The sequence below is a fragment of the Urocampus carinirostris genome, chromosome 20 (genome assembly GCF_059441175.1).
Source record: "Urocampus carinirostris isolate Australia breed hairy pipefish chromosome 20, RoL_Ucar_1.0, whole genome shotgun sequence".
NCBI classification, from domain to species: Eukaryota; Metazoa; Chordata; class Actinopteri; order Syngnathiformes; family Syngnathidae; genus Urocampus; species Urocampus carinirostris.
Window position 1 is genome coordinate 15964066 of NC_142368.1, and position 27556 is coordinate 15991621.

The following is a 27556-nucleotide window of genomic DNA, read 5'->3' on the forward strand; positions in this document are numbered from 1 at the left end:
TGTGAAAAGCTGAGAAGAAACAAAAGGGGAGAAAAAAGAAGGAAAAATTCAGAAAAAAAGCCCGTTAAAAAGTAAGGAAAAAAAGTAAAAAGAAAACAAAAAGAAAAAAACACCTAGGAAAAAAATAACCACAATGAGATTTTTTTAAAGGAATTAAAAAAATGATACCAAGTCAATCTTGTTGCCAACATTGTACTTCCACTAAAAATGTGATTAAATACAGTAGTGTATCGTGCAACCGACTCAATAAGCCACCCAAAATGTTAATATTATGCGACAAAGATACCAGGGAAAAAAAAGAAATGGAAATCTTGTGAAAGAATTGTAAAACAAATGACGTTTGTGGGCAATCGTACATGAGTCAATTCATTCAAAAGTGAAAAATCATTTTGCATTGCCGGAAACTCAGCAAAATGTAACTTGATGTCAAGTTTTGGACATGTTTGCTAATGACTTAGTTGCCACACTTGGAATTGCTGTTGCTCACTGTTGTTTCAAGCGTTGCTCACCGACTTTGTGTCAACGCTCACACCCGTGGAAAATTACAGGGAACATTAATCCCGTCCCACTCATTTTTTGGAAGTCATCCAAAGTAACACAACCTCCTTTTGATAAACAGAAATCACAAACACTCAATGACCTTTGCTTTTTCTTCCTCTTTTGTGTTTTGGGACTCCACCTCGCCATCACGGCCTGGGAAGGGCGTGGTCGTGGAACGCGATCCCGGCGCATCTCCTCCGGGAGGTTTTCTTGAGAAAAGTCGGCATCCTCTTCCAGTGCGGAGAAAAAGGCAACTCCGTGTGCCAACGGCCACATTCGGGCGAGTCGATGGAGGGTCGGAAGTTTGTTGGGGTGTTTGCGATACTCGCCATTGTTGGCGGCGTTGCTGCTACCCATAACCTCACACACGGGTAAGCAAGCTTTGTTAAGCTATTTATTCTGATACTTTTCTTCTTTTGTCCTAAAATACAAATTTGGCTGGAAATCAATATATTTATTGGGTAAGATTAAGCAAATCTAAGCTTAAAACACACTTCTTCCTTATGTTGAGGTTTTTGAGGTTTTCCTTGCCCTCATGTCGGTATTAGATCAGGGGATGGTGTCATAATAGTCTGTGGTTTGCAATAATCTGTGGTTTGTGCAGTTCTTTGAGACTGTCCCTTGACAAGGTTTCTGGATGGATGATTTAAATAACAAGGAAAAATACATGAACTATTATACGAACATGTTTTTGAATTAATCAAAGCCTAATAAATTTGGAAATACTTTACATGACAAGAGGTCACCAAGAGGAAGTTGACATATTTGTCCGCCATCTTGCTGTTACTAGTACCCCTAAAACCCTAAACCTTGTGAAAGGCTGGGATAAAAAAAAATTAAAACGGTGCAATTTCGTCTCTTTGAGTCTCCGTGGTTTGCTTTCCTTCACGACACAATACAGCGACATCTAGTGGGCAAATAATACATTGTCCCTTTAAGTTGATTCATATTTATGAAAAATAAAATGTGGCTTATGTTTAGGTTTTTAATCATATACTGGGTTAAAATATCTTAAAAAATGAATGTATAGGAGCAACATTATCTGACCATGGGGCGAGAATGTGATTTTTAGAAGCATATGATCGATGTGTTTGTACAATTGCAGTTAATTCTAATAGAGCAAATGAAACGGTAAGAAATTCTTTCATTCCAGTTTGGATCACAATCCATCCTATGTGCTGCTGGTCCCCCGAACGCTGCAAGCGGGACGCCCAACGTCTTTTTCTGTTACGGTCCTGACCGACTCGCCACTTACGGTTACGTCTCGCATCCTCCAAGGTGACCTGGAGGTCGCCTCGGGCTCATTGCTGCTCGGAGGAGGTGCTGACTTTTCTTTGCTTCTTCCCTCTTTTGTATTGAGTTCTGATTGAGACTCTCTGTTTGATTGAAGGATCCACGCAACTGGTGACGCTCCCTCCTGTGAGTTCTTCGCCTTCCGGATCATCGCTTGACTGAGAACAATGCCGTATTTGGATGCAAACGTTTTTATTTTTCGCATCGAATGAGATCAAAGTTGGCCTATGACATCTTTCTTGTGCAGTGTTAGGGAAAAAACTATATTGTAAATTTAGCGTTTACCAAATTCAAACTAGTTATTTGACTCCATTAACCAAACACAAACTTTATTCTCCTAACAATGCATGCTCTTTTCTTAATTTAGGGAAAATATTGACAAGAGACCGGCATTTCCACAAGGGGGGAGATTTATTTTCTTATAGTATTTAACTAAGTGAATTCCATCCAATTAGCCGAATTATTGTCGAATTAGTCTAATTAGTCTTGTCGAGCCCCCCATCTTTTCGTCTCTCCCCATCTTCCGTGTTCCATACTTTTGCCACGTCGGGGCATCGGCCACTCCCGTGGGGCGTTCTGACTCCTCCCCTGGGCGTGCCGACTCCTCCCCTGGGCGTGCTGACTCCTCCCCCTGGGCGCGCCGTCGCCTCCTCGCCGAAAGACGCCACCATGTCTGAAGGACTCACAACAAGAAAGCGTATCAGAAACCTCGTCTCCTTTTCCCGCGTCACCCCTTGTCCTCGTTCTCGTTTTTCTGTAAACATCATTCTTGTCCAGGCCACACTGACCCCAAGCCCTGAATCCCTGTGAAAAATCCCCACTGCTTTCAGCAAAATTTAATTTGCATTATATTAAATCCCTTATAGTCAATTTAATAAAAATAAAAAATCCTTCATTAATCCCTCGTTTTTCGCAGAGGTTGCGTTCCAAGAAGGTCCCGCTATAGTCAAAACCCGCAAAGTAGAAACATTTATTTATCAAATACAGACGTATTGCCCTACATACAAACGGACGATCATTCATAAGTGCTATATTTTGTATGTTTAAGGTCTATATAAGCATGTTTAAGGCTTGTATATGTAACCTGTATTGTTTTGTACTAAAAAAATAAACATTTCATAAAATAATATGCTCTTTAAAGATAAACAAAGTTAAGTCTAACTTACTTTTAAGCGGCTTCCTCCTCAGTGGTAAAAAAGTGGCCGAAAAAAGCGATCCAACCATTTTCTCAACCGCATCAAGCTTTCTTATTCCACTTTCATTTTAAAAGAAACAGATCGCTTCTTTTTTACACTTTTCACCAACGATATTGCATGGATGCACGAGATATTAAACAATAGAAATGTCAAAGTTCCTAGTGCGCTGGAGGTACAGTATACAGTGATTATGAAAGAGAGAGAAAAGAAGTAAGCATGAGAAAGAGAGAAAGAAAATGAGTGAGGAAAAGAGAGAAATAAATAAAAATGATAGAAAGACAAAATAAGAGTGAGAAATAGAAAAGGGAAAGAGAAAGGGTGAGAAAAAAGTAAAAAAAAGAAAGAAAGAGGGAGTTAAAGAGAGTGAGAATAAGAGAAAAAAGAAAGATTGAGGAGAAACAGAGAGGGTGAATGGGAAAAAGAAAGATAGAAAAAGGAGAGAGAGAAATACAACTGGACATGTGTAAAACTGCAGCTCTTTTTTTTTTTCTTCCACTTCCCTCAGTGTTGTCTCATGGGCCAAATTAAAACCCTTGGCGGGCCTGATCCGGCCCACGGGCCGCCTGTTTGACACCTGTGGTCTAGAGTGAGGGCTTTTGGAGCAACTTGAAATTTAAATTGAGCGCACATAATGTGGGTTCATCAAGCTGTTGGCAAAGTTATCGACGCAAAGGCAGAAAAAGGGCCGGGCGACTACAGAAAGGGATAACGGGTCTATGTCACAAACCAGGATTGAGAACCCAATAGCGTAACGTATTCACAATTTATTAGGGAGAGCAGGAATGCGCGCACACTCGATCCGGGGATCGATGGTCGGAGAAGTGGATTGAAACTCAAACAAAAGAGTGGTCAAAATCAAACAAATCAGGCCAAAACTAAAACAGGATCAATCGCAGGCAAATTCACAGACTAGGCATTTCACAGAGTTCAACAGGAGTCTTGGAGAAGTTTCACAGACGCTCTGACAACCTAATGGCTCAAAGGACCGCGTTTAAGTACTCCCAAGGAGCAATCAGTCAACGCGTCTCAGCCGGTGTCCATGGGTGGGGCCAATTGGGCGCCATGGCAACCGTGACAATCTATCCGTTTCCCCCTTTCGGCAGGTAACCTTCAACGAGTCCAACCGGGAAGACTCCTTCATCCTGGAGGTCGCAGGTTACGAGGGTAGCCGCCATGTTTTTTCCAACACGACGCATTTGCACTTTGAACGCCGAGGATGCGTGTCCTTCATCCACACGGACAAGGACTGGTACCGAGCTGGCGAGCCGGTCCGCTTCCGAGTCGTCAGCCTTCGGAACGGCATGAAACCTTGCAACAGCTCAGCCGACATCCTAGTCAAGGTAAGGCCACCCATAGATAAAGGATCAATCATGTTGATTCACTCCATTTGCGTCCCAGGACCCGCGGGACAACCTGCTTCGGCAGTGGCGCTCCGCTCAGCCTATCCTTGGAGTTCTGTCCAGAGAGTTCCGTCTGTCCCAGCATCCGCCCCTGGGACGCTGGACTATTTGTGTCATGATGGACGTGAGTTTAACATCCACACACCCTTAAAACCCGAGGGTCACCCATTTTTGTTTTTTTTAAAGCTGAGGAATACATTTTGTTACTGATTGGCAAGCAGTTCCTAAATTGATAACTTATGATGTGATGACTATGTTATTAATAGGTTGTAATTGTTAGAAGATGAGTTAAAATATGTTTTTGTCATGAACTGGAACAGGATCAGGACCTAAACGCGTGACGTTACTCACACAAGCCTTTTATTTTACGGGAAATGGGGAGTCATGCACGTTAGGCGGCAGTCTGGCGAGAAATGATAGGAAGCCAGAGGCCGACGAGATCGATACCAATAGCCCGAGTTGATATCGGACCGACGGGGTCGATACCGGACAGGATGGGACAGACAGGATAGATAATGAAACAGGATATTGAAAACAAACAGGACAAACTAGACGAGAACTGGAGAGAATAATAAACACGACAAAAATAAACGGGATCAATACTGGACAGGAAATACCAACAGGAAAACAGGTCCGAGTCAGAACCCACGTCCCGCGGGGCAGAGGTTTGTTGACGGGCTGACAAAGGAAGTGTGAGAGCGCTGAGCTTAAAATAGATGGAAAGCCAATCCGCCAACAAGCCGCAGCTGGCGCCACACGGGCGGGGCCAATTGGGCGCCATGGCAACTGTGACAGTTTTAGTTGTTGACTGAACCTAACGCCAGTAAGAAATAAAATTTCCTGGAAAAAATTACAACGACCCATCACTGGTGAACTATCAAAATAACTTAGGCGTCTCAGGTGTTCTTAGGGGACTACCGGGGTGCCTGCGATGACCACAATGAAGAGCCCAATTTGGTCGAGTTAAGGTCTGGGTGTGGTTGTGCCACAGCTGTCAGGACCAGAACGGAGACAGGACCCACTTGCGTTGTGTGTCTCACAAGTTTTATTGGAAGAAATGAAAGGGTTGCGCCCACGATCCGGTGATTGCTGGACGCGGGTAGCAGGTCGCTCTGAACTCGGAAGTGGATCTTTCGTGGCGAGCGATGGCGTTGTCGGGAATGGAAAAACGGGTCTGTAGCCGGGACAGGAGAGCAAAAACGTGGTCGGGGTTGGAAGCGAGTCGTAAGCCAGGAAAGGAGAGTAGACGTGGTCGGGGACAAAAAGGTCGAAAGCTGGGACGGTAGAGTAGACGTGGTCAGGATCAAAAAACAGGTCGAAGCCAGGGAACAGACGGGAGCAAAAAACAGGTGGGAGTCAGTGTTAACTGAGGTTTGCAGAGAGGAGTGGGTTTAAATAGTGACAGGGAGCCAATCAGAGTCCGAGGCAGTTGCCCCCAAAGGAGCAGACACAGGTGCATCACATCGGTAATCATGACAGTAGCAACATGAGAAATTCTTCAGAGACCTTGCCATCTTGCAGATCAATATTCTGTCTTCTCCACAGGGGGGCGCCACTTATAAACACGTGTACGTAGATGACCACGGTAAGTGCTTGCTGCGTGATGAGTAATAAAAACGGCAGTGATTTTGTTTTTTGTCTTTTCTTTCATGCTACCTCAGTCAAGCCCAAGTTCAAAGTCATGTTGGACCTTCCCAAAGTTCTCCATCGCGATGACACGTTGGCGGGGTCTATTACGGCCAGGTCAGAAAATTGTTATCTCACGTTGCTGCGTGTTTTTTTGTTTTTTTTTAAACCTATGTTTAAAACATTGTAAATATTCTTCAGGTTTAAGTATGGACAACCTGTGATAGGACACGTCAACATCACGGTGGTGCATCACTATCATGGACGAATGGAAATCTTTGATGAACACAGACAGGTGAGTGAGTGAATTGTTCTCATTTCTAGAGGTGCAAAAACCACTCGATGAATCGAACAATGAATTCGATCCAACAAATCAGTTGAAAATATTTTGTAATCATCCAAATCTGAATTTTAGCTTCAGCTTTGATAAGTTTAAGTTTTTTTTTCTCGTTTTTGAATTATCCACCTGTCATCGTTCTTTCTTTGTGTGGAGAATTTGCATGATGGATTTAGTACCCATTTCGCGGAGCCCACGTCCGCGCTCTCACTGGCTCTTTTAACCCAGAGAGGTGAGCGCGCTGCGGGGGTGCGGGTAAGCCCTAATCACCCTTCCTCCTCCCGAGTCCTCGCAAATAAAATGTGAACATTTGGGTGCGGTCCAATGTTCCCTCTAAGCTGCGTGTGTGCGCAATTGCACACTATCCAGAGCTTTTCCGCGCACAAGAAAATCTAGCCAGCTCACAAAAATCAGGGCTCCAAATTGCTCATTAAGAATCCAATTAAGTCAAAGTTACAGTGCCTGAAGGTCAAAATACACAGGTTCCCCTGACGCTGTGTTCTAAATGCGGTATTTTGAAGTCAAGGTCGAAGTAGAATGAAGTTGAGTAAAGTCAGTAGAGTTTTTCGAGAACCGGCTTCTTTGGCTCGGCTCACTCAAAGGAACCGGCTCTTTCGGGTCCTAAACGGCTCTTCAGGTTGTTTTTGCTTCTTTCATCCCTATATGACCAAATATGATGTAAAATGATGCACAAAATGACTTAAAGGAAGGGGGAATAGAACAAAAAAGAAAAAAAATACCAAAATGAAAAAGTAGTGAAAAGCTGAGAAAAAAAGAAACAGAAGGAAGAGAAAAAAGAAGGAAAATTTAGGAAAAAGCCAGAAAAAAAAGAAACAAACAAAGGGAAAAAAGTTAATAGAGAACTAAAAGAAAAAAGTAACAGCTAGGAAAAAATAAACAATAATAAAAATAAACACAATGAGATTTTTTTTTTAAAGGAATTAATTTTTTTTTTAAAACAGGAAAAAAGAAGAAAAAGTTTGTGTTACATTCCAATAATTTCCAATGATACCAAGTCAATCTTGTTGCCAAAATTGTATTTCCACTAAAAAATGTGATTAAGTACAGTTCTGTATCTTACAACCGACTCAATAAGGCCCCAAAAATTGTAATATTATGCGACAAAAGATACCAGGAAAAAAAAAAAATGGAAATCTTGTGAAATAATTGTAAAAACAAATGACGTTTGTAGGCCCTGCAACCTTTGCAATCCTACATGAGTCAATTCATTCAAAAGTGAACATTTTTTTTGCATTGCCGGAAACTTTTTTTGGACATGTTTGCTAATGACTTAGTTGCCGCACTTGGGATTGCTGTTGCTCACTGTTGTTTCAAGCGTTGCTCACCGACTTAGGAAAATGACATGGAACATTGGTTCAGTCCTTCAATAAAGTTGATTGGTTGGACTCTGGCTTTAACACCTGCGGGTCCGGGTCGTGTTTTGTAGCCCCTTACTTCGAGTGCAGCGCTTTGAGACCATTTGTGACTAATAGCTACACAAATAAATACGACTACCTTTCAGATCAACGGCAACGTGGACTTCAAATTTGCGCTCCCCACCTATTACCCGATGAGCGACCACGGCCCCAGGTTCTACGACGACAGCCAATACCTGGAAGTTCTCGTTAACGTGACCGAATGGCAAACAGGTTAACTTTTCCAGCGATCGAGGTCCACCTCACTATTTTTCATCCATCTTTGATTTTCAGGCGCCAGCGTGGCCTCCAAATCCAGAGTGCGTCTGCTTGAGCATTCGTACGATCTGTATTTCACGGACTACCCCAAAATCCTGAAGCCTTCGATGAGCTTCACGACAACGGTAAGACTGGGAGGGGAGTGTTTCCGTTTTTGGCCAGCAGAGAGCGACGTTTCATGATGATTTACGGAAAAGAGTTATTTTCCAACATCTTTAATCCATTTAATTCATTTTTCAAAAATCCTTTAGCAAATTATCTGAAGTACTTTGTGGGTTTTTATTTAGCAACATCAACCACTAATTAACAAAAAATACTTGCACACTTTGCAAGCATTCATATCAAACATACGGCTTGCAGGCCAGATCTGCCACGCTAAATGATTTAATCGGGCCCACTGTATAATTCTGTGTCACGGTGGCCATGACGCCCAATTGGCCCCGCCCGTGTGGCGCCAGCTGCAGCTCGTTGACAGATTGGCTTTACTTCTATTTAAGCTCTGTGCTCTCACTCACTTTTTGTCAGTCCGTCAACGAACCTCTGCCCCGCAAGACGTGGGTTTTGACCCGGTCCGGTTTCCTGTTGGTATTTCCTGTCCGGTATTGTTCCAGTTTTTTTTTGTCCTGTTTAATATCGGTTTCCAGTTTTGTTCCCGTCTAGTTTGTTCTGTTTAATTTCGATATCCTGTTTTGTTATCAATCCTGTCTGTCCCGTTGTTCAATATCGGTTTCCGGTTTCGTTCCCGTCTAGTTAGTTAGTCCTGTTTATTTTAGACATCCTGTCTTGATATCAATCCTCTCTGTCCCGTCCTGTCCGGTATCAACCCCATCTGTCCGATATGTGCTCGGGCAATTGGTATCGATCTCGTCGGCCTCTGCCTTCTTGCATTTGAATCAAAAACTTACAGGTTTAGATCTTCCATGTCTTCTGCTGCGTGAGTACTGTTTGCTATGTGCTATGGCAAGACAGGAGGGTCAAAAATAGAAAACTAAACAAAGGCAAACCAAATTTTCACTAGTAGGTGTTTAAATGACATAGTGGGGGCCAATGTTCCCTCTAAGCTGCGTGTGTGCGCGATTGCGCACAACCCAGAGCTTTTCCGCGAACAAGAAAATCTAGCCAGCTCACAAAAATCAGGGCTCGATATTGCTAATTAAGAAGCAAATTATGTCAAAGTTACAGTGCATGAAGGTAAAAATACACGGGTTCCCCTGACGCTGTGTTCTAAATGCGGTATTTGGAAGTCAATGTCGAAGTAGAACGAAGTTGACTAAAGTCAGTAGAGTTTTTCGAAAGAACTGGCTTCTTCGGCTCGGCTCACTAAAAAGAACCGGCTGTTTTGGGTCACAAACGGCTCTTCATATTATTTTAGCTTCTTTAATCCCTATATGTCCAAATATTATGTAAAATTATGCAGAAAATGGGGAAATAGAGCAAAAAAGAAAAAATACCAAAATAAAAAAGTAGTGAAAAGCTGAGAAAAAAAACGAAACAAAAGAAGAGAAAAAGAGAAAAAAAAAAGAGTAGGGAAAATTCAGAAAAAAAGCCAGAAGAAACGAAAGAAGCAAATAAAGGGATAAAGGATAATAGAGAACAAAAAAGCAAGAAAAAAGTAACAGCTAGGAAAAATAAACACAATAAGATTTAAAAAAAAATGAATTTTACAAAAGGAGAAAAAACAGGGAAAAAGAGGAAAAAGTTTGTGTTGCATTCAAATAATTTCCAATGATACCAAGTCAATCTTGTTGCCAACATTGTACTTCCACTAAAAAATGTGATTAAATACAGTTGTGTATCGTGCAACCGACTCAAAAAGCCCCCCAAAATGTTAGTATTATGCGTCAAAAGATACCAGGAATAAAATAAATGGAAATCTTATGAAAGAATTGTAAAAACAAATGACGTTTTTAGGCAATCGTACATGAGTCAATTCATTTAAAAGTGAAAAATAATTTTGCATTGCCGGAAAATGTAAGTTGATGTCAAGTTTTGGACATGTTTGCTAATGATTTAGTTGCCACACTTGGGATTGCTGTTGCTCACTGTTGTTTCAAGCGTTGCTCACCGACTTTGTGTCAACGCTCAGACCCGTGCAAAATCACAGGGAACATTGGTGGGGGCATAGCAGTCCCTTTAACGGTTAATAATCAGTCGATTGAATCTCTTTACCGTTTTCGTAGGTACACGTATGCAGATCCGACAAGAAACCCTTGTCAGGGGAAGACACGATGAAGTCCCTCGAAGTGTCGGTCATGCAGCAAGGTTGGGGGTACGAGTACATGCGCTCTATGCACAACCAGTCTGGATCGTGGGGTTCCTATCCCAATGGGTCTATGGATTTGGAGTTCAGCATCCCCGCGGATGGCGTCGTGGTCATCAGCTTCCCGCTCGCCGACGACACCCAAGTGCTTCACATTCACGTAAGTCGCGAAGAAGGTGGTCACTGTGACAATGGCCATTGAAAATTGGGCAGCACCTATGCTGTTAGACAGAGGGAAGAAAAGCTACAGTTTTAGGTTTGAATGGAGGAAACACCAGAGTCAGAATTAATTTTTAACAAAAGCTAGCAATAGTTGACACAGATTATAGTAAAAACACACTCTGACTTGGATTTAAATCGGGGACCGGACTAGTAGATTAAAGAGAAAGAAAAAGAGAGATAAAGAAATAAAAGAAAGTGGGAGGGAAAAGGAGAGAGGGCGGGACAAAGAGAGGGAGAGAGCGTGAGAAACAAAAGATAAAAAGTCGTGAGAGAGGGGGAAAAGGAAGGGGAGGAAGAAAGAAATCCAAAGAGAAATGGAAAGACAGAAGGAGAGAAAAGAGAAAAGAAAGCGCGAAGGGTAGGTAGAGAGAAAGAGAAAAGAGAGAAAAGGAAAAAAGGAAGTTAGAGCAAAAAAAGTTAAAAAGGCACAGAGAGAGAAAGAGACAAAGAGCAACAAAGGAAGAGAAAGAGAAACACAGAGTGAAAGAGACAGAGTGGGAGAAAAGGGGTGGAAAAGAAAGAGAAAGAGAGAAATAAACACAAGTACAGTGTCTTTGTTCAAAGTACCTTTCTTTGGCAACATCAAGTTGACATATTTCAACCTGCAGCTTGTTTTTCTCTTGCGCTTCTCCGAGTGTTGTCACGCGGGCCGGATTCAATCCCTTAGCGGGCCTGATCTGGCCCGCGGGCCACCTGTTTGACACCTGTGGATTAAGGTGTCAGGTGAGAAATCCTAAATTTGGTCATTCTTTGTTTATTAACCCTGTTTTATTTGTTTCTGTTGATAAACCCATTATTAGTTGCAAAATGTGTTTTTATGCGCACGGATAGGATTTTTATTTTATTCAAAAGTTGAATTATCCTTTTTATTGATTTCTTTTTCACTCACTTTTTAACTGGGTTACAACACAAAACCTTTGGATTGGTGAGCAGGCCTCAGTGGCAGACAGCTACCAGATGCTCCAGCTCTTCTCCAGCTACTCCTCCCCGAGTCATTCCTACATCCAGATCCGAAGCGCCTCAAACAGCGTAGAGGTAACACCTGACTCGAAGCGGTCCGGACGTTTACCCGCTTACGAGTTTTTGTGCCGACGCCTTAGGTTGGAATTCCGTTCACGCTGTACATCGATGCCACTTTTCCAGTGATGGGAATTCACTACATGGTGAGTTGTTTAGACCAGTTCCCAAGGCACACCACAGGAAATGTGCCTTCAAAACCCTAGCGGTTAAGGGATCCCCCCCATCCACCATTAATACATTTATATACAGGGTTGGGTAGGGTTACTTTAACTGGATTACTTCCAATGACTTTTGGATGACTCCAATACCAAATATGCTAATAAAAGACAAAAGAAACTAAATATAAATAAAATGATGACTCACAACACGTGGTAAGCTTTCTCTCCTGGCTTTGATCTCTTTGATCTCCGGCAAAACTAACAAAATGCCACAGAAACAAAATGAAAATCAATCCAAACATGATTTTTGCCGTTCCATGTGTTCCGTTACTCCCCGAGCCTGCACAAAATGTACTCATTTTATTCATATTTAGTTTCTTTTGTCTTTTATAAGCATATTTGCTATTGGAGTAATCCAAAAGTAATTGAAAGTAATCCAGTTAAAGTAACCCTACCCAACCCTGTTTACATGTGATACTTTGAGTTGAACTGAATTAATTTCAAGTATTCTTAAAGTATTTTCTAAGGGTAGTATGCCTCGAAATGTATTTAATGGTAAAACTGTCCCTAAAAAGTTGAGAAACCTTCTGGACTTCCTCTGCTTCTCAGTGAAACTTAACATATTGCCTTTTAGGTAAAGTGTGCAGATGACATCATCTCCGCCGGCAAAGGATCCAAGCAGCTCACGTTGTTCCCGGAGGCTTCTTGGACTCCGACAGTCTACGTGATCGTTTTTGTGGTCCAAGAGGACGGCGAGGTGGTCAATGACGTCATCTGCCTGGACGTCCATCCCCTCCTGCACAACCAGGTCTGTCGTCGCCTTGGTTGTTAAGCAACGGCGCCGTTGACGTTTGGTCGACAGGTATCGGTGAGCTGGAGCCAATCGGAGAGCAGACCGGGCGGGGAGGTGACACTGAGAGTGTCTGCGGCGGAGGCAGGATCTCTGGTGGGCGTCATGGTGCAGGACCGGCCGCCGTTGTGGGCAGAACCACATCACGACAACTTGGAGAAAATGATGGTGAGGCTTGAATGGATTTGAAAGCCAGTTAGTTACTGATTACTTGAAGTCAAAATTACCTACCGTAAACTCCGGACAACAAACCGCTTCTTTATTTTTACATTTTCAACACCGGGGCTTACAATATGATTAGGCTTATTCTTCTTTTTATATTTTCGCGAGGCGGATGGTCGAAAGGGTGTCAGTGGCGACTTTGGACACGCACCTCAGCGAGTGCCAATCAGCTGGCTTAATCCGACTAATCACACAAAACAAAGACTCGTGAGGGCACGTGGCAGATGATGATGCAATGTGATTTCTGCCAAGTGCTCTGAATGTCAAAGTGAAGAAATCCAATGAAGCGCAGGTATAGGCGCAAGAAAGAATCCCTCCGGTAGCCGAATGCCTCGCTATATAATTAATGATGCACTTGAACAGAGATTTCCACTGTCCGATCTTAGCAGAATCAGCGAGGATGTGTTTAGGAGGGCAAAGTAATACATTGGGCTGCAATTAATACATTTGTTTGGTCCCCGTCCACAGCTGTCAATCAATTAGCGCAACAGTCTATATTGATTACATTGGCATTAAGATATACGCAAGTGAGCGATAAAGATATTCTTTAAACAAAACTTAATGTACTGCACTGACTAAAATTCAGAAGCCCGTACACTCACAACAGTCTCTACACTTGCTGTGCCATGCGACTGCTCTTCCATTCCTTGGCACACATGACAAAGTAATGGAGTGGAGACCAAGTATTGCTACCACGATATAAAAAAATAATTATAAATGCCTACACTAGTTACTAACTAAGGAGGGGTGTATGATAATTATCCGGCTGACAGTTATCAGAATGATTACAGCCTTATATTACGTCACACTAAAATATTCAATCATCCGACACTTCTTTTTGTAAAGATTCCAATCATTGATGTATAATCATTTTTTTCTGACTCACAAAGGGTCGCAAGAATGCTGGAGACTATCCCAGCTATCTGATTTCCTGTGTATATGTTAATGGCAATGGAATGACTGTATTTTCACGACTATCAGGCGTACCTAAAAGCTGACCATGCGCCTTATAATACAGTGCGCCTTATATATGGATCAATATTGAGTCGCAAAGTCTCGCAACTAAGGCAAGCAGCCGCCGAACTAGATTTTCCCCCCGGCGTATACTGGCATTTCATTTCCTAACCAATGTGTCAATCATCATTTGAACTGGTCACTATTGGGTTATTCAGGGGGTAAAGGAGGCGGGTCCTTTTTAGCATTTCCAGGCTCGTATGGGCTAAAAAGGACCTGCCTCGAGAAAGAATTGTACTCGTCTGTTTATTTGTAAATGGGAATTATGGAGCAAAACAGACAGCTAGCATGATCCGACTCAGATACAGCACCTTCATCGAGTGGTTCCCAGTGTTTTTCGGTGTAAATGTTTGTATATCAGAGGTATTAGGGGTTTGGGCATTAGGGGTTCAGTGTCTTACCCAAGGACACGTAGGAGCCGGGATAAAGTTTGACTGACCTATCTAACTGTTTTGTTGAGGTTCCTACTGTAGCGCCTTATAGTCCGGTGCGCCTTTTGTATGGAAATTATATGACAAAAGACTATTTTTGGTGGGTGCGCGTTATAATCCGGTGCGCCTTATAGTACAGAAAATACGGAAATTATAACTACTAGTTCATTGAGACTGACAGCTACAGACACAACATGTAACTTTTCTGTACTAGACATTTCCCCGGTGATTTGCTATCTTTCAAATGTAAAAAAAAAGGATATATCTGAAGATTTTAAAATCTGGTGTAGCTTGTACACAAAGAAAATGGAGTTTCTTCCTTAGATTTGGGCATGCGCCTTTTAATCAGGTACGCTCTGTAGTCCGGAATTTTCTGTAGTCACAAATTACTTGATGCCAGAAGTTACTTATCTCTGTATGTTAGTAAAAACATAACAGAGCTCAATGTCATCATGTGAGAAAATTGAGATATTTACATCAGCCAAGAAAATAGCCGCCAGGCCCGTATCACCAAAACGTGTCATGTTGCCCCTTTTGTTGACACCATCACCCTTTTTTCTTGTTTTTCTTTGTCAGGCACTACGGGAGGAGTACAAGTACCATCTTTCCTCAGGGATGGATTATCCCGAGTACTGGGGAACGGGAGATCCGCTCTCAGTGTTCACGGTCCTCACACGCACACTGTTTTTGTTTAGTGGAATCTGCATCCCACCCTGCATTCTTTGAACAATGTCCTGAAGGCTCCCAGGCAAAATCAGACAATTGCCATTCAATGCACCATATCCCCATTTCAATCTTATTGCCTGCATTTCATCAGTCATTGAATCATATATTATTTTATTTTGGTAGCAATTTCACCAGTTGAGTCAAGAGATAATAGGTTGCTTGCATTAATTAAAAGTAATCGGATATTATTTTGAAATATATTTGAAATAGTTTACTATAAATGTGTCATATAATTGACATTTCGAAAATTTTATTATATTACACATAACTACATTTACCAGTAGCCATTGTATTGTACGTTTTAATAATTATTATTATTTTGTTTAATTGCGGTTATTTATTTATTTTGATCAAGATTTTCTTTAAAAAAAAATACATATAATTCTGTTTATGGAAAACATTTAATAAAACAATAAATGAATGTGTTAAGACAAGAAATAAATTGTTGATCCCCAAAATAAATCCTAAATAATAGCTTTTCCCCTGTTTATTTTTTAATTAAATATTAAAAATACACGAACAAAAATCAACTAAGAATATTTAATATTATAATTTAATATCTAATGAGATTTCATCAATAACATGTTTTTAAGATAAATAAATTGCTTATTTCAAAAGGGATTTTTATTTCTGTTCATTTAGGAAATCACAAATAAATTATATTTTATGTTTTATTCATCGAATAATTTGGAACCATATAATTGGTGTTATTTTTCCCTTTTTGAGAGAGGGAAACTGAATGAGTAAAAGTATCTACGTTTTCATTGCAGTCGTGCCAGCTTATTGTCTTAACGGACGCGCCCCTCCACACTAAATATCCCTGGATGATGCAAGAAACAGGTTAAGTAGCAAGAAAGGTTTTTCAGTTCAAATTGAAGGACCTGCTAAAATATATGTGCTAAAATCCCCCCTATAGGAAAGGACTACTACATGGACTCCGGGTACCACTATGAGGAGCACATGATGGAATCGGCAAATTGTCCTCCGGAGACGTGGATATGGACTGAAATGTTCACAGAGTGAGGCCCTTTCCCCCCTTTTACTACAACTGGCCAGATAGAGAGATAGAGAGAAATGGAGAGAGAGGGAGATAGATAGATATAAATAGAGAAAGGGGGAGAGATAGATGAGTGATAGATAGAAATAGAGAAAGGGGGAGAGATAGTGAGAGATAGATAGATAGATAGATAGATAGATAGAGTGAAAGATAGATAGAAATAGAGAAAGGGGGATAGATAGAAATATAAAAATGGGGGAGAGATAGATAGTGAGAGATAGAGAGTGAGAGATAGAGATAGATAGATAGTGAAAGATAGATGAGTGATAAATAGATAGAAATAGAGAAAGGGGGGAGAGAGAGATAGATGGATGGGTGATAGATAGAAATAGAGAAAGGGGGGAGAGATAGGTAGAGAGATAAATGAGTGATAGAAATAAAGAAAAAGGGGAGAGAGAGATAGATGAGTGATAGATAGAGAGAGAAAGGGGGGAGAGATAGATAGATGAGTGATAGATAGATAGATATAAAGAGAAAGGGGGAGATGTATAGAAATAGAGAAAAGGGGGAGAGAGAGAGAGTGATAGATGAGTGATATATAGATAGAAATAGAGAAAAGGGGGAGAGAGAGAGAGTGATAGATGAGTGATATATAGATAGAAATAGAGAAAGGGGGAGAGAGAAGGGGGGGTAGATAGAGAGAGAGAATGGGAGAGAGAGAAAGAGAAAGGAGATAGATGAGTGATGGATAGAAAGGGAGAGAGATAAAGAGAGATAGACAGTGAGAGTCTATACCAATTTCCCCCTTCTCCATTCATATCTCTATTCTGCTCTCTCTTTTTCTCTCACTGTTACTCTGTCTCCCTTGTTCTCCCTATCTGTTTATCGCTCTCTCTTTCCCTCCCTCTCTTTCTCTCTCTTTTTCTCCCTCTCTCTTTCTCTTAAACTTACTCATCCGGCCCCGTGAGATTTTTTTATAGCATTTGTGGCCCCCAGCTAAAACGAGTTGGACACCCCTGATATAGAGTTAGATAACCCTCTTACTGAAAAAACAACGTCGGAATGTATTCCCAATATGAGTGTTCACGAGCATCGAGCGGTCTCTAGTGGTAGCCTCTGGGATTGCTCGTAAACTGAACTTCCCTTCGTAAAGTGAGCAAAATATTTGTGACAAAATAACTTCTCACGCGCCTTCAAAATCTCGTCACCTCTGTGTTGTTGCAGTAATTCAAAAACGGCGGCGATTACGGTGACGGTCCCGGAAGCCACCGGGACCTGGACGGCCAGCGCCTTCGTCATGTCTCACACTCTCGGCCTCGGCTTGGTCCAGATGCCCACCCAGGTCCGTTATACAATTGATTCTCTTCAAAATGACATGAAATCCGTTTTTCTTTGGGCCGAACAGTGGCAACTGCAACCGTCATCTCATAAATGCTTAGCACAGTCGTTTTTTCGCGGCTCTGTTCCGCTGTATAGCATTAATGATCATGATTTGCATGTTGTTACTAAACATAAGGATCTGGGTGTCACTCTTACTTCAGTTTATCATGCATATCGCCAAAATGACCAACAAAACCAATAACGTAGCATCAAACATTTACAGAAATGTTTACAACAAGAATGCAGCATTCTTAGTTCGAATGTTTTGCGTGTATGTTAGACCCCGGTTAGAATATAATAGCGTTGTGTGGAACCCTTACTTACTCAAAGACATCAACCTACTGGAAGGAGTTCAACGTAGGTATACGAAGCGGAAACCTGGGATGCACAATTTGTCATATCCGGAAAGACTACAAAGGCTGAACTTGGACTTTTTGGAGCTCCGCAGAATTCGATTTGATTGAATTTTTGTGTTCAAAGTACTACATGGAATGATCAATGTGCCCTTTGATCCATTTTTTGAGTTCTGTCGTGTTGATGGTTTACGTTTACAGGTGCCTGGACCTACCAGCAACTTGCATGGAAACCTTATTTATTTCAGGATACCAAAAATTTGGAATTTTTTTGCCCGACCGGGTTGTTCGTGCAAATTCGCTGCAAACCTTTACGCAAAGGTTGGCAGAGATAGATTTTTCAAATTTTCTTAGGGGAGGGGGCGTAAGGTGACCAAATTTGGCCATGCTCCCTCTCAGCATTAGTTTTGTGTCATGTTTTGATTCATGTATCTAACAATACTTTCAATAAACATTACATTATTATTATAGCACCTTCCCCAAATTTTCCCAAGTACAACTGGAATTCTCCTTAACTCCCGCAGTTGACCGTCTCCAAGGATCTCCTCCTGTCCGTGCATCTGCCTCCCGTCGTCACCCGCGGCGAGGAGATCGTTCTGGAGCTCAGCCTCTTCAACAACCTTCATGAGGAGTTAGATGTGAGTCATCACAATTTTCAGGCAATCGTGTGCACGGATAGACAGTAGGTGGTGCTAGAACCCCTGCCCCTGTGTGCCATTCAAGTAAAATACATCTTTTACTGCCAGAAGTCACCGTAAGAAGAAGAAATCTTCCGCCAGTAAAAGAAAGTGTGTATAATTTGACCACCAGACGTCGCTGTAATGCATGGGTGTCAAACTAATTTTAACTTGGGGGCCACACAATAGAACATTCTTAGATTAAAGTGAAAGAAAAAGAGATAAAGAAATAAGAGAAAGAGGAAGGGAAAAGGAGAGAGGGCGGGACAAAGAAAAAAAAAGAGGGGGAGAACGTGAGAAACAAAAGATAAAAAGTTGGGAGAAAGGGAGAGGAAGAAAGAAATCCAAAGAGAAATAGAAAAACAGAAGGAGAGAAAAGAGAAAAGAAAGTTAGAGCAAAAGAGGTTAAAAGACACAGAGAGAGAAAGAGACAAAGAGCAACAAAGGAAGAGAAAAAGAGAGACACAGAGAGTGAAAGAGACAGAGACAGAGTGGGAGAAAAGGGGTGGAAAAGAAAGAGAGAGCGCGAGAGAGAGAGAAATAAATACAAATACATTGTCTTTGTTCGAGGCACCTGGCTTTGGCAACATCAAGTGGACATATTTCAACCTGCAGCTTGTTTTTCTCTTGCGCTTCTCTAAGTGTCGTCTCGCGGGCCGGATTCAATCCCTTAGCGGGCCTGATCTGGCCCGCGGGCCGCCTGTTTAACACCTGTGGATTAAGGTGTCATGCAACCGAAAACGAGTGCTTAAAAGCAAGAAGAAGAATACAAACTACAATTTATTATCAATCACCTCCAATGCTTATAGATGAATTTATCGAAGTGCTTTAATGTTTCTAGAATATTGATTTATAAAAAATAAAAATATTAGTCATTATTAAAGGGACGGCGTACATTATTTTACCACTAGATGTCGCCGTATAGGTCGTGTAACCGAAAACGAGTGCTACAAAGCCCAAAGAAGAATACAAGCTAGAGACTCCAGTGATCAAACCACACAATCTTTCTTCATTTTTGGTTGGCAAGCATTTCACAAGATTTTGGTATTCCAGGTACCCGTTGTATATATATATATATATATGTGTGTGTGTGTGTGTATATGTCCTTTATTGGGGCGGGGTTGGGTACACAAAGAGGCAGGTAGGAAGGCAACAGTATCCAAAACAGCAGGGCAAATAAACGTTCCCCAATAGATAAGCGAAAGGGTCGGGATCCAGTATGTCAAAGCAGCAAAGCCGACAGTTCAAGAGTTCATCAGGTGGTATTTGTTGTCTGGGGGATGAGGCAGTGGTTTTGGTACACTGAATAAACGAGAGCGCTTTGACTGATAGCAAGGTTTCAAGGGGACTGAGTAGTGACAAAGGGAAGAGGAAGAGTTGTGATAGGAGGAAAAAATGTGGGAAAATCAAGACAAATTACGAGGAAAGGGTGAGTGACCAAATCAGGTAAGTGTGCGAGAGAAAGACAACATACAGAGGAACAACTCGGAGTGCTAAGTTGTGATAATAGTGACGAATAGGGTCTCTTGGAATACTAATTTTTGTGCTTATGTTCATGATGGTACAAAGTTATGTAGCTGGGAGCAATTTCTGTTACAAATACAATGTGGCGAAGATACAATTGTAGCATAAACTTCCATTGTAATGTATATTTTTTATGTGTTGCACACCAGGTGTAACTTTTTTTTGTTGCACGTTTGTGCTCAGGTGCTAGTTGCGGTTGTTCAAGACGACACCTTTGAGTTGGTGTTAGCCAACAATCTGCAGCTAACGGCGCGGCGGGTGATGCTGCTCGCAAAAACCTCAGAAACCGTCCTTTTCCCCATTCGACCGGTCGCCCTCGGCGATGTCACCGTCACTGTGAAGACAAAATCCGTCTTAGGCTTGGACCAGGCCCGAGGGACCGTCCTGGTGAAGGTGAGGAAGACTAACGTCTCCTAGCATCCAGACGCTAGCGGCGTCTACTAATAGTTGAGGTTTTGCAGGCCGAAGGGGTGGAGGAGTCGTTTTCGTCATCGCTCTTGCTGGACGTTTCGTCTTTCTTCTCCGCCTCGATGACCTTCATATTCCCTGAGGACGTTGTGGAGGGGAGCAAGAAAGCCTGGCTCACACTTGCTGGTACGGGAACGCAAGCGATACACACTCCAACCCAAAGGGGGCAGTGCACAGAGTCACATGATGTTGATGTTTCTGCCAGTTTCTCAGTTCAATTTTTTTGTTCTTCAACGCAGGGGACATCTTGGGTCCATCCATACACGGCTTGGAATCTCTGATCCAGATGCCGTACGGCTGCGGCGAGCAGAACATGATCCATTTTGCTCCCAATATTTACGTTTTGCTCTACCTCAACGCCACCGGGCAGGACCAGGAAGACGTTCGGGAATCTGCCGTGACCTACATGGAGTCAGGTTGACTTGAGCCATTCCTTACTTGAAAGTTATTCGGCTCATTGCAGGCCAAAAAGTGAAGTGATATCATAGCCTAGGGGTCAGGAACCTATGGCTCACGAACCATATGCGGCTCTTTGCATCATGTGCATGTGGCTCAGTAAAATGCGATCTGTGCTAATACTTCCATTGTGTTCAATGTCGATGTCAGGAACCAGGAACGGAGACGGGAACCCAATTGCGTTAGTTTCTATTTATACTGAGAAGGAGACGTAAGCTGGCACCCACGATCCAGTGATCGTTGATTGTGGGGAGCAGGTCGCTCGGGACGCGGAAGTGGCACTTCTCTGGCGAGCGATAGCGGTGTCGAAGAGGGAAAAGCAGGTCAAGTTGCCGGGGCGCAGGAGCAGAGACGCGATCAAACGGAAACAGGTCGGAGCCGGGAAACGTACGAGAGTCAAAGTTCGGAAGGCTTGCCTTAGCGGGAGCTGGAGGTTCGCAACGATCGGACGCCGGTAACAGGGAGTCGGGGGGTTAAAAAGTGGCAAGGAGCCAATCAGCAACCAGGACTGTTGGCAGCCGCAGGTGCCCCGAATCAGTAATTGTGACAGTCGGTCCAGTATATAAAGAGCATATTCCCTAAAACAGTTAAAAGTCACGGTGTCACACCAACAGACCCAGTTCTGGCTGTACATTGCTGAAGAATCCTTTACATGAAAGCTTGTTAAATAATATATGTTCGCTGTTGAGACACTGTATGATAAAAACCCACACAACAAACTGTAGTTACCCACAAACGCTAGCCAAGCGCACAGAACAATTTGATTAGGTAAGCAGTAAGGGTGGGCAGAGCTATGCAACACATCACGCTCCTTTTACACGGGCCCACTGTGCTGTTGGGAAATATATCCATAAACTTTTCGTTTGCAGTTTTTTGTGACATATTTACAAGAGAACTCTGTTTGCACCTCGTTATGAAACTGTTCTTCACACAAAAAATTAAGGCCAAGATGAGCCTCAATTATCTTCAGTAATTTCGGGAGAGAGACAAGTTTAATGTGGTGTATTTGTAAATTTGGGACACAGGCTCTGGCATTTTTATTATCTCATATTTCAAATGTGCTGAAATGTTTTTACTGAAATATTTCGCTTATTATGGCTCTTAGGATCAAAAAAGTTCCTGACCCGTGTCATAGCCTAACATAATGGACTACTTAGGTGGGAACTCACTTCTATAGGTCTTGTTTCCAAGCCTTGTGAAACACATTTGTCCCCAGGTTACGAGAGAGAGTTGTCCTACCAGCGAGCAGATGGATCCTTTAGCGCCTTTGGAGAAAGCGATTCTTCTGGAAGCACCTGGTGAGGTCATCAGAGAAGATTCTAGACTAGAGAGAATAACATAATAGAAGTTATTAAAAGATAACTGGTAGCCTTTTGCACTAATCAACCGAGAAGTAGTTAACCGCATCAAAAATATCGGTGACCCTCATTTTTCAACCTCATATTGAATTGTAGTCCTTTGATGAGATTCCTGTTTTGATTTTGGTGGCTGGGTCCAGGTTGACGGCCTTCGTGCTGAGATGTTTCCTCCAGGCCCGACCTTTCATCAGCATCGACGAGCACGTTGTGAAGGCGGCCGTGTCCTGGTTGGTTAACCAACAGGGGGCGGACGGCGTCTTTTTGGAACCGGGCCGTGTTATCCACACGGAACTCCAAGGGGGTCTGGACGGGCCGGTTTCGCTGACCGCGTATGTTCTCATTGCGCTGCTGGAGGATGCTCACCTCAGGGTAAGACCGTGGTTACGGGTTTGTCCACTAGAGGTCAGAATGACGGATTTGAGTTCCGTGGGAATAAATGACTTCCCTGACGTTTGTCTGTCAGGTCCAGTACTCAGGCCAGGTGTCTTCGGCGCTGATGTTCCTGGAGAGCCGACTGGCCACAGGTCAGGTCTCCAGCAACTACAGCCTCAGTTTGGTGTCCTACGCTTTGGCGATGGACAGCAGCAGCAGCGCCCTTGATCAGCTGATCCAAAGGGCTGACATGATAGGTCAGTGCGTTGGATTGATGACATAAAAACGTGTTTTGTCCCCTTTTGGGCAAGAGGCGTTTAAACAAACCTAGATCATTTAACCATGCTACACTTCCATTTAGTACCCCAAATAATCCAACATTTGCAAATGGATTTACACTACGTAAGCCCAAATGGCCACTAGATAGTGCCAGATGTCAAGAAAGGTTTTTTCAACTAACATGTAAATCCTGTAATCCCACACTTCTGTGTACTTTGTGGCGACAGTATTTTAAAATATCTCGCGATCCATTATCCTTGATTGCATATTGCTGCAAGCAGGGCCTGGTAAAACACATTTGTTTCAGCTCTGGGAGATCTTTACTGACATTCTGTCCATCAAAAAGGGAACTGCACTTGTGCAGACGTTATCAATTATCCCTAAATGCATATTGCTTTGAGAAGTGGCTAGCAGAGCGCACTTTTATCAGGCCTGGTGGCTTTTTTTGCTATTACTGTACTCAAATGTATGGATTTGGCCGCGCTCCACTATCCCCAGTAAACTAAAGTTAAGAGCAGTACCTGGTAGAGCACGCTTTATTTGGTTTTGGCTGGTGAGACATGCCATTGTGGCCTGCCTCAAACGAACTGCACTGTTTTGTCTGTGGTCCACTATTTCCTTTCGGTTAATGTTGGGAGCAAATTTTTGTCCTGAGTGGCAGCTTTGTTTCATTTATTTCCATCTAAAATGAACATCACGTGTGCAGCTGCAATCTATTATCCCCAGTCAACTCTTGCTGAGAGCAGAAGTTGGGAGAGCACTGTTTTTCTGTTTTAGGCTGCTGACTCTTGCCATTGTGGTTTGCCTGTTTTGGTTGAAAATCATTATCCCCAGTTAACTATTGCAGAGTGGCCGAAGGAACAAGTTTGTGTTGTGTGGCGGCTCTTCTTAATCCCACCTAAAATGAACACCTTTGTGGCTGTGATCCAATATCCCCAGTCGACTATTGCTGAGCTGGAACTGGCAGAGAGCATGTTAAAAATGGGTAGAGGGTGTACTTAGCGGATTTATGTGTATAGTGAGGGTTTCTGCTCCCTAATGAGTGATAATGGTACTTTTTTTCAACACGCGTGAAAGCAGGCGGCGTTCTCAGATGGACTTCGCAGGCTGCCGACCTGGCGTCTTCCTGGCAACCCAGCTCTTCCGACATCGAGACGGCCTCTTACGCGCTGCTGAGCCTCCACGAGCTGGGTCGTCTTCCTGAAGTCGGCGGCCTGGCCAAGTGGCTCGGACGCCAACGCAACCCCACGGGAGGCTTCGGGAGCACGCAGGTGAGTCGGGTGAAAGTCGGACGGACCTCGACCGCTCCGGTCACCGTCCTGCCGTTGCAGGACACGGTGGTGGCGCTGCAGGCCTTGTCAACCACGGCCGCGACACTTCATCGTCAAGACGTGGATTTGAAGGTCGTCGTCAACGGAGGCGAGAGCGTTTTCACCATCAACGAGGACAACCGGCGCCTCCTGCAGACGCGGCAGGTACACTTCGGACTTTTTTTTTGTTTGTTTTGGTTCACTGATCCCTTAACCGCCGTCGGGGTAGATTTTTCAACATTCCTGAGACGGATTGTGTTCTGTAGGTCAAATTAAGAATGCCTCATAAAATGTATAACTATTTAATGTCGAAATGTTGGGATGTATGCGAGGGCCACATCCAGGGTTGGGTAGGGTTACTTTAACTGGATTACTTTCAATGACTTTTGGATTACTCCAATACCAAACATGCTAATAAAAGACAAATTCAACTAAATATGAATAAAATGATGACTCACAACACGTGATAAGCTTTCTCTCCTGGCTTTGATCTCTTTGATCTCTGGCAAAACGAACATAAAATGCGACAGAAACAAAATGAAAATCAATCCAAACAGCTTGCCAACATCATTTTTGCCGTTCCATGTATTCCGTTACTCCCCAAGCCTGCACAAAATTTTGTCATTTTATTCCTATTTAGTTTCTTTTGTCTTTTATTAGCATATTTGGTATTAGAGTAATCCAAAAGCAATTGAAAGTAATCCAGTTAAAGTAACCCTACCCAACCCTGGCCACATCAGTATAATGGCTGTCCTCAAAGGGCTTGATGTAACTTTAACGACGCCTTACTATGAATGTATAACTTATTTAAGTTACAGCATTACAGTTTCACTGAAAAATAGAGCAACACGTATATATGTTATTAACTAAATATAAAAAAAATCATGGACTTTTTTTTTTACAAAATATCTCTATCACACCTGTTGGGCATCGATATGAAAACACTGCAGTTTAGTGGGACCGGGTTGTCAGTTCATGGGTGTTGTTGTTGACAGGCCTTGTGGGAAATGTAGTTTTTTTTATCAAAGCAATCTTGAATCATTTATTTCCAAGACACTTGGACATTCGAAGATCCTCGGGGCTACCTATAATGATGTAGTGGGCGACATTTTGCTCTCGGGCCATACGTTTGACACATGTGATCTGAATGATTTAAATATTAATACAAAAATATACATAAGTCCTTTAAAAAGCTCTTTGTTTGATAATGTCACAAAAGCGATGCGTATCGTTCGATTGGATTCTAAAAGCACTAAATGGAAAATAATAACAAAAACTGGGACCGTCCCTCAGGTGGAGCCAACGCAGAACCTCAACCTTGAGGTGGTGGCCGAGGGTCAAGGCCTGGCGTTTCTTCAGGTACAGTGTGTCGTCCTAACTGAAGGAATGGGTGGGGTATAACCTAGTGGGCGTGGTCTTTGTTGACCTAAGCTCAACGTGGTCTACAACGTGAGGATGAATGAGGCCAGTCGCCGACGCAGGGACGCAGACTCTTCCGAAGCGTTTGACGTGCACGTGCGAATCTCGGATATGGGCGGGGACTCGCACCCGTATATGGACGTGTGCTGCAGGTAAGTCCCTCATGGTTTGTTTCACAGCCATCCGACTTATGACAAATTTCACTCACCTGCTTCATGGCCAAATTCAAGCACTTTTTAAGGACTTCAATGCATATTTTCCATTTTTTTCCAGTACTATTAAAAGAAGAAATCCCGCGCATATCAAAAGACCAAAAGCCTAAACCTTAGTTTCAAACCCCCAACTCCAGCCCCAACCTTATTTTGGAAACCTAAAACCTTAACTTGCAGCCCAAACCCTAGCTCTACATCCAACCCCAGCCCCATTTCAAATTGTAAACCCTATATCTAAAACACAGGTGTTAAACAGGCGGCCCACGGGCCAGATCAGACCCGCTAAGGTATTGAATCCGGCCCGCGAGACAACACTCAGAGAAGCGGAAGAGAAAAACAAGCTGCTGGTTGAAATATGTCAACTTGATGTTGCCAAAGCCAGGTTCCCCTCACAAAGACACTCACTGTACTTGTATTTATTTCTCTCTCTCTCTCTCTCTCTTTTCCACCCCCTTTCTCCCACTCTCTGTCTCTTTCACTCTCTGTGTCTATTTCTCTGTCTTTTTAACTTCTTTTGCTCTAACTTCATTTTCTCTCTCTCTTCCTACCCTTCGCGCTTTCTTTTCTCTCCTTCTGTCTTCTATTTCGCTTTGGATTTCTTTTTTCCTCTCCCTTTCTTTTCCCCCCCTCTCATGACTTATTTCTTTTGTTTCTCACGCTCTCTCCCTCTCTCTTTCTTTGTCCCGCCCTCTCTCCTTTTCCCTCCCTCTTTTTCTTTCTCTTTAATCTACTAGTCCGGCCCCCAACAGAATGTTTGTTCTATCGTGTGGCCCCCCGAGTTCAAATGAGTTTCACACCCCTGCTCTAAAACTATTTTGGAACCCTACTTTCAGTTCTGAACCCTAACCTCTAGCTCAAACCCAAGTATCTCTAGCTGTAATCCCAACCCTATTTCTGAACCTAACATTCAGTTTAATACCCTAATAAGGAGCCTAAACATTAGTTTCTAACCTTAATTGCAATTGTTTTTGGAACTATAAGGAGTTTAAAACCCTTATTTAAAGCCCAAACCATAACCCTAAAAAAACATGGCAAGAACTTTAAGCATTTACAAGCACTTTACCTATAATTAAGCGCTTTTCCTTGAAAACACATTCAAATTCAAGCATTTTCAGGGATTTCAAGCACTTGTACGTACCCCATTTTCACGTGATTTTAATAGCCTCCGCCAAGGAAGTGGCCTGAACGCTACCGGCATGGCGCTAGCCGAGGTGAGCCTGCTGAGCGGCTTCAGTTTGGCACCCGAAGCGGTCCGACTCGAGGGGGCGGTCAAGAAGATGGAGGGCGGGCCCGGGAGAGTCGTCGTCTACCTGGATTCGGTGAGTCGACGTCGTCGTCGTGGCGACGTGCAAGTGTTTACATGCGGCGTTTGCGTAGATCACAACGCAGATGGAGTGCGCGCGAATTCCTCTCCGGGTGGAGTTCAAGGTCGCCAAAATCCAGGAAGCTACGGTCCTGGTCTACGATTACTACGAACCACGTAAGTTAGGGTCATAAAAACATGCAAGCGGCTGGCTTAGAACTGGTGCGGACCAGGAAATTCAACTGTTTGATTAAAACAAAGCATCGAGGCGATGTGATTTCTGCCAACTGCTCTGAGAATCAAAGTAAAGAAATTCAATATAGCGCAGGGAACCATGAGTCCTTTTGGTAGCCAAATACCTCATCATGCAACCAGTGACGAGCATGAATGGATCAATTGGATTAAGATGGCAATCTTCAGCAGAATCAGCGGGGAAATGTCTACTACAGAGAAGTAACT

General features: G+C 42.9%; 1 protein-coding gene and 1 long non-coding RNA gene across 2 annotated transcripts in view; one reads left to right on the top strand and one right to left on the bottom strand.

Annotated features, from left to right (window-relative positions):
• The first annotated feature begins 796 nt into the window (after positions 1-796).
• cd109 (CD109 molecule) overlaps positions 797-27556 on the top strand; it is a 28116-nt gene continuing 1356 nt past the window's right edge. The window contains exons 1-32 of the mRNA XM_088325621.1: positions 797-911; positions 1694-1860; positions 1931-1959; positions 4133-4369; positions 4428-4553; positions 5975-6014; positions 6091-6172; positions 6257-6350; positions 7915-8041; positions 8102-8211; positions 10267-10506; positions 11502-11603; positions 11669-11731; positions 12381-12554; positions 12609-12764; positions 14840-14929; positions 15760-15829; positions 15906-16008; positions 17211-17328; positions 18244-18357; positions 20104-20313; positions 20382-20514; positions 20628-20804; positions 22061-22142; positions 22343-22571; positions 22666-22831; positions 23934-24124; positions 24185-24328; positions 25457-25522; positions 25595-25734; positions 26957-27113; positions 27172-27274. Of these exons, the coding sequence (XP_088181747.1) occupies positions 829-911; positions 1694-1860; positions 1931-1959; positions 4133-4369; positions 4428-4553; positions 5975-6014; positions 6091-6172; positions 6257-6350; positions 7915-8041; positions 8102-8211; positions 10267-10506; positions 11502-11603; positions 11669-11731; positions 12381-12554; positions 12609-12764; positions 14840-14929; positions 15760-15829; positions 15906-16008; positions 17211-17328; positions 18244-18357; positions 20104-20313; positions 20382-20514; positions 20628-20804; positions 22061-22142; positions 22343-22571; positions 22666-22831; positions 23934-24124; positions 24185-24328; positions 25457-25522; positions 25595-25734; positions 26957-27113; positions 27172-27274 (4123 nt within the window). The 5' untranslated portion in view covers positions 797-828. The remainder of the gene's footprint in view (positions 912-1693; positions 1861-1930; positions 1960-4132; positions 4370-4427; positions 4554-5974; positions 6015-6090; positions 6173-6256; positions 6351-7914; positions 8042-8101; positions 8212-10266; positions 10507-11501; positions 11604-11668; positions 11732-12380; positions 12555-12608; positions 12765-14839; positions 14930-15759; positions 15830-15905; positions 16009-17210; positions 17329-18243; positions 18358-20103; positions 20314-20381; positions 20515-20627; positions 20805-22060; positions 22143-22342; positions 22572-22665; positions 22832-23933; positions 24125-24184; positions 24329-25456; positions 25523-25594; positions 25735-26956; positions 27114-27171; positions 27275-27556) is intronic.
• LOC148346367 (uncharacterized) lies at positions 18200-27425 on the bottom strand. Its single transcript, XR_015848339.1, has 3 exons — positions 26933-27425; positions 22084-22168; positions 18200-18339 (listed from the first exon to the last, which is right to left on the bottom strand). It is a non-coding gene; the product is annotated as an uncharacterized LOC148346367 (long non-coding RNA).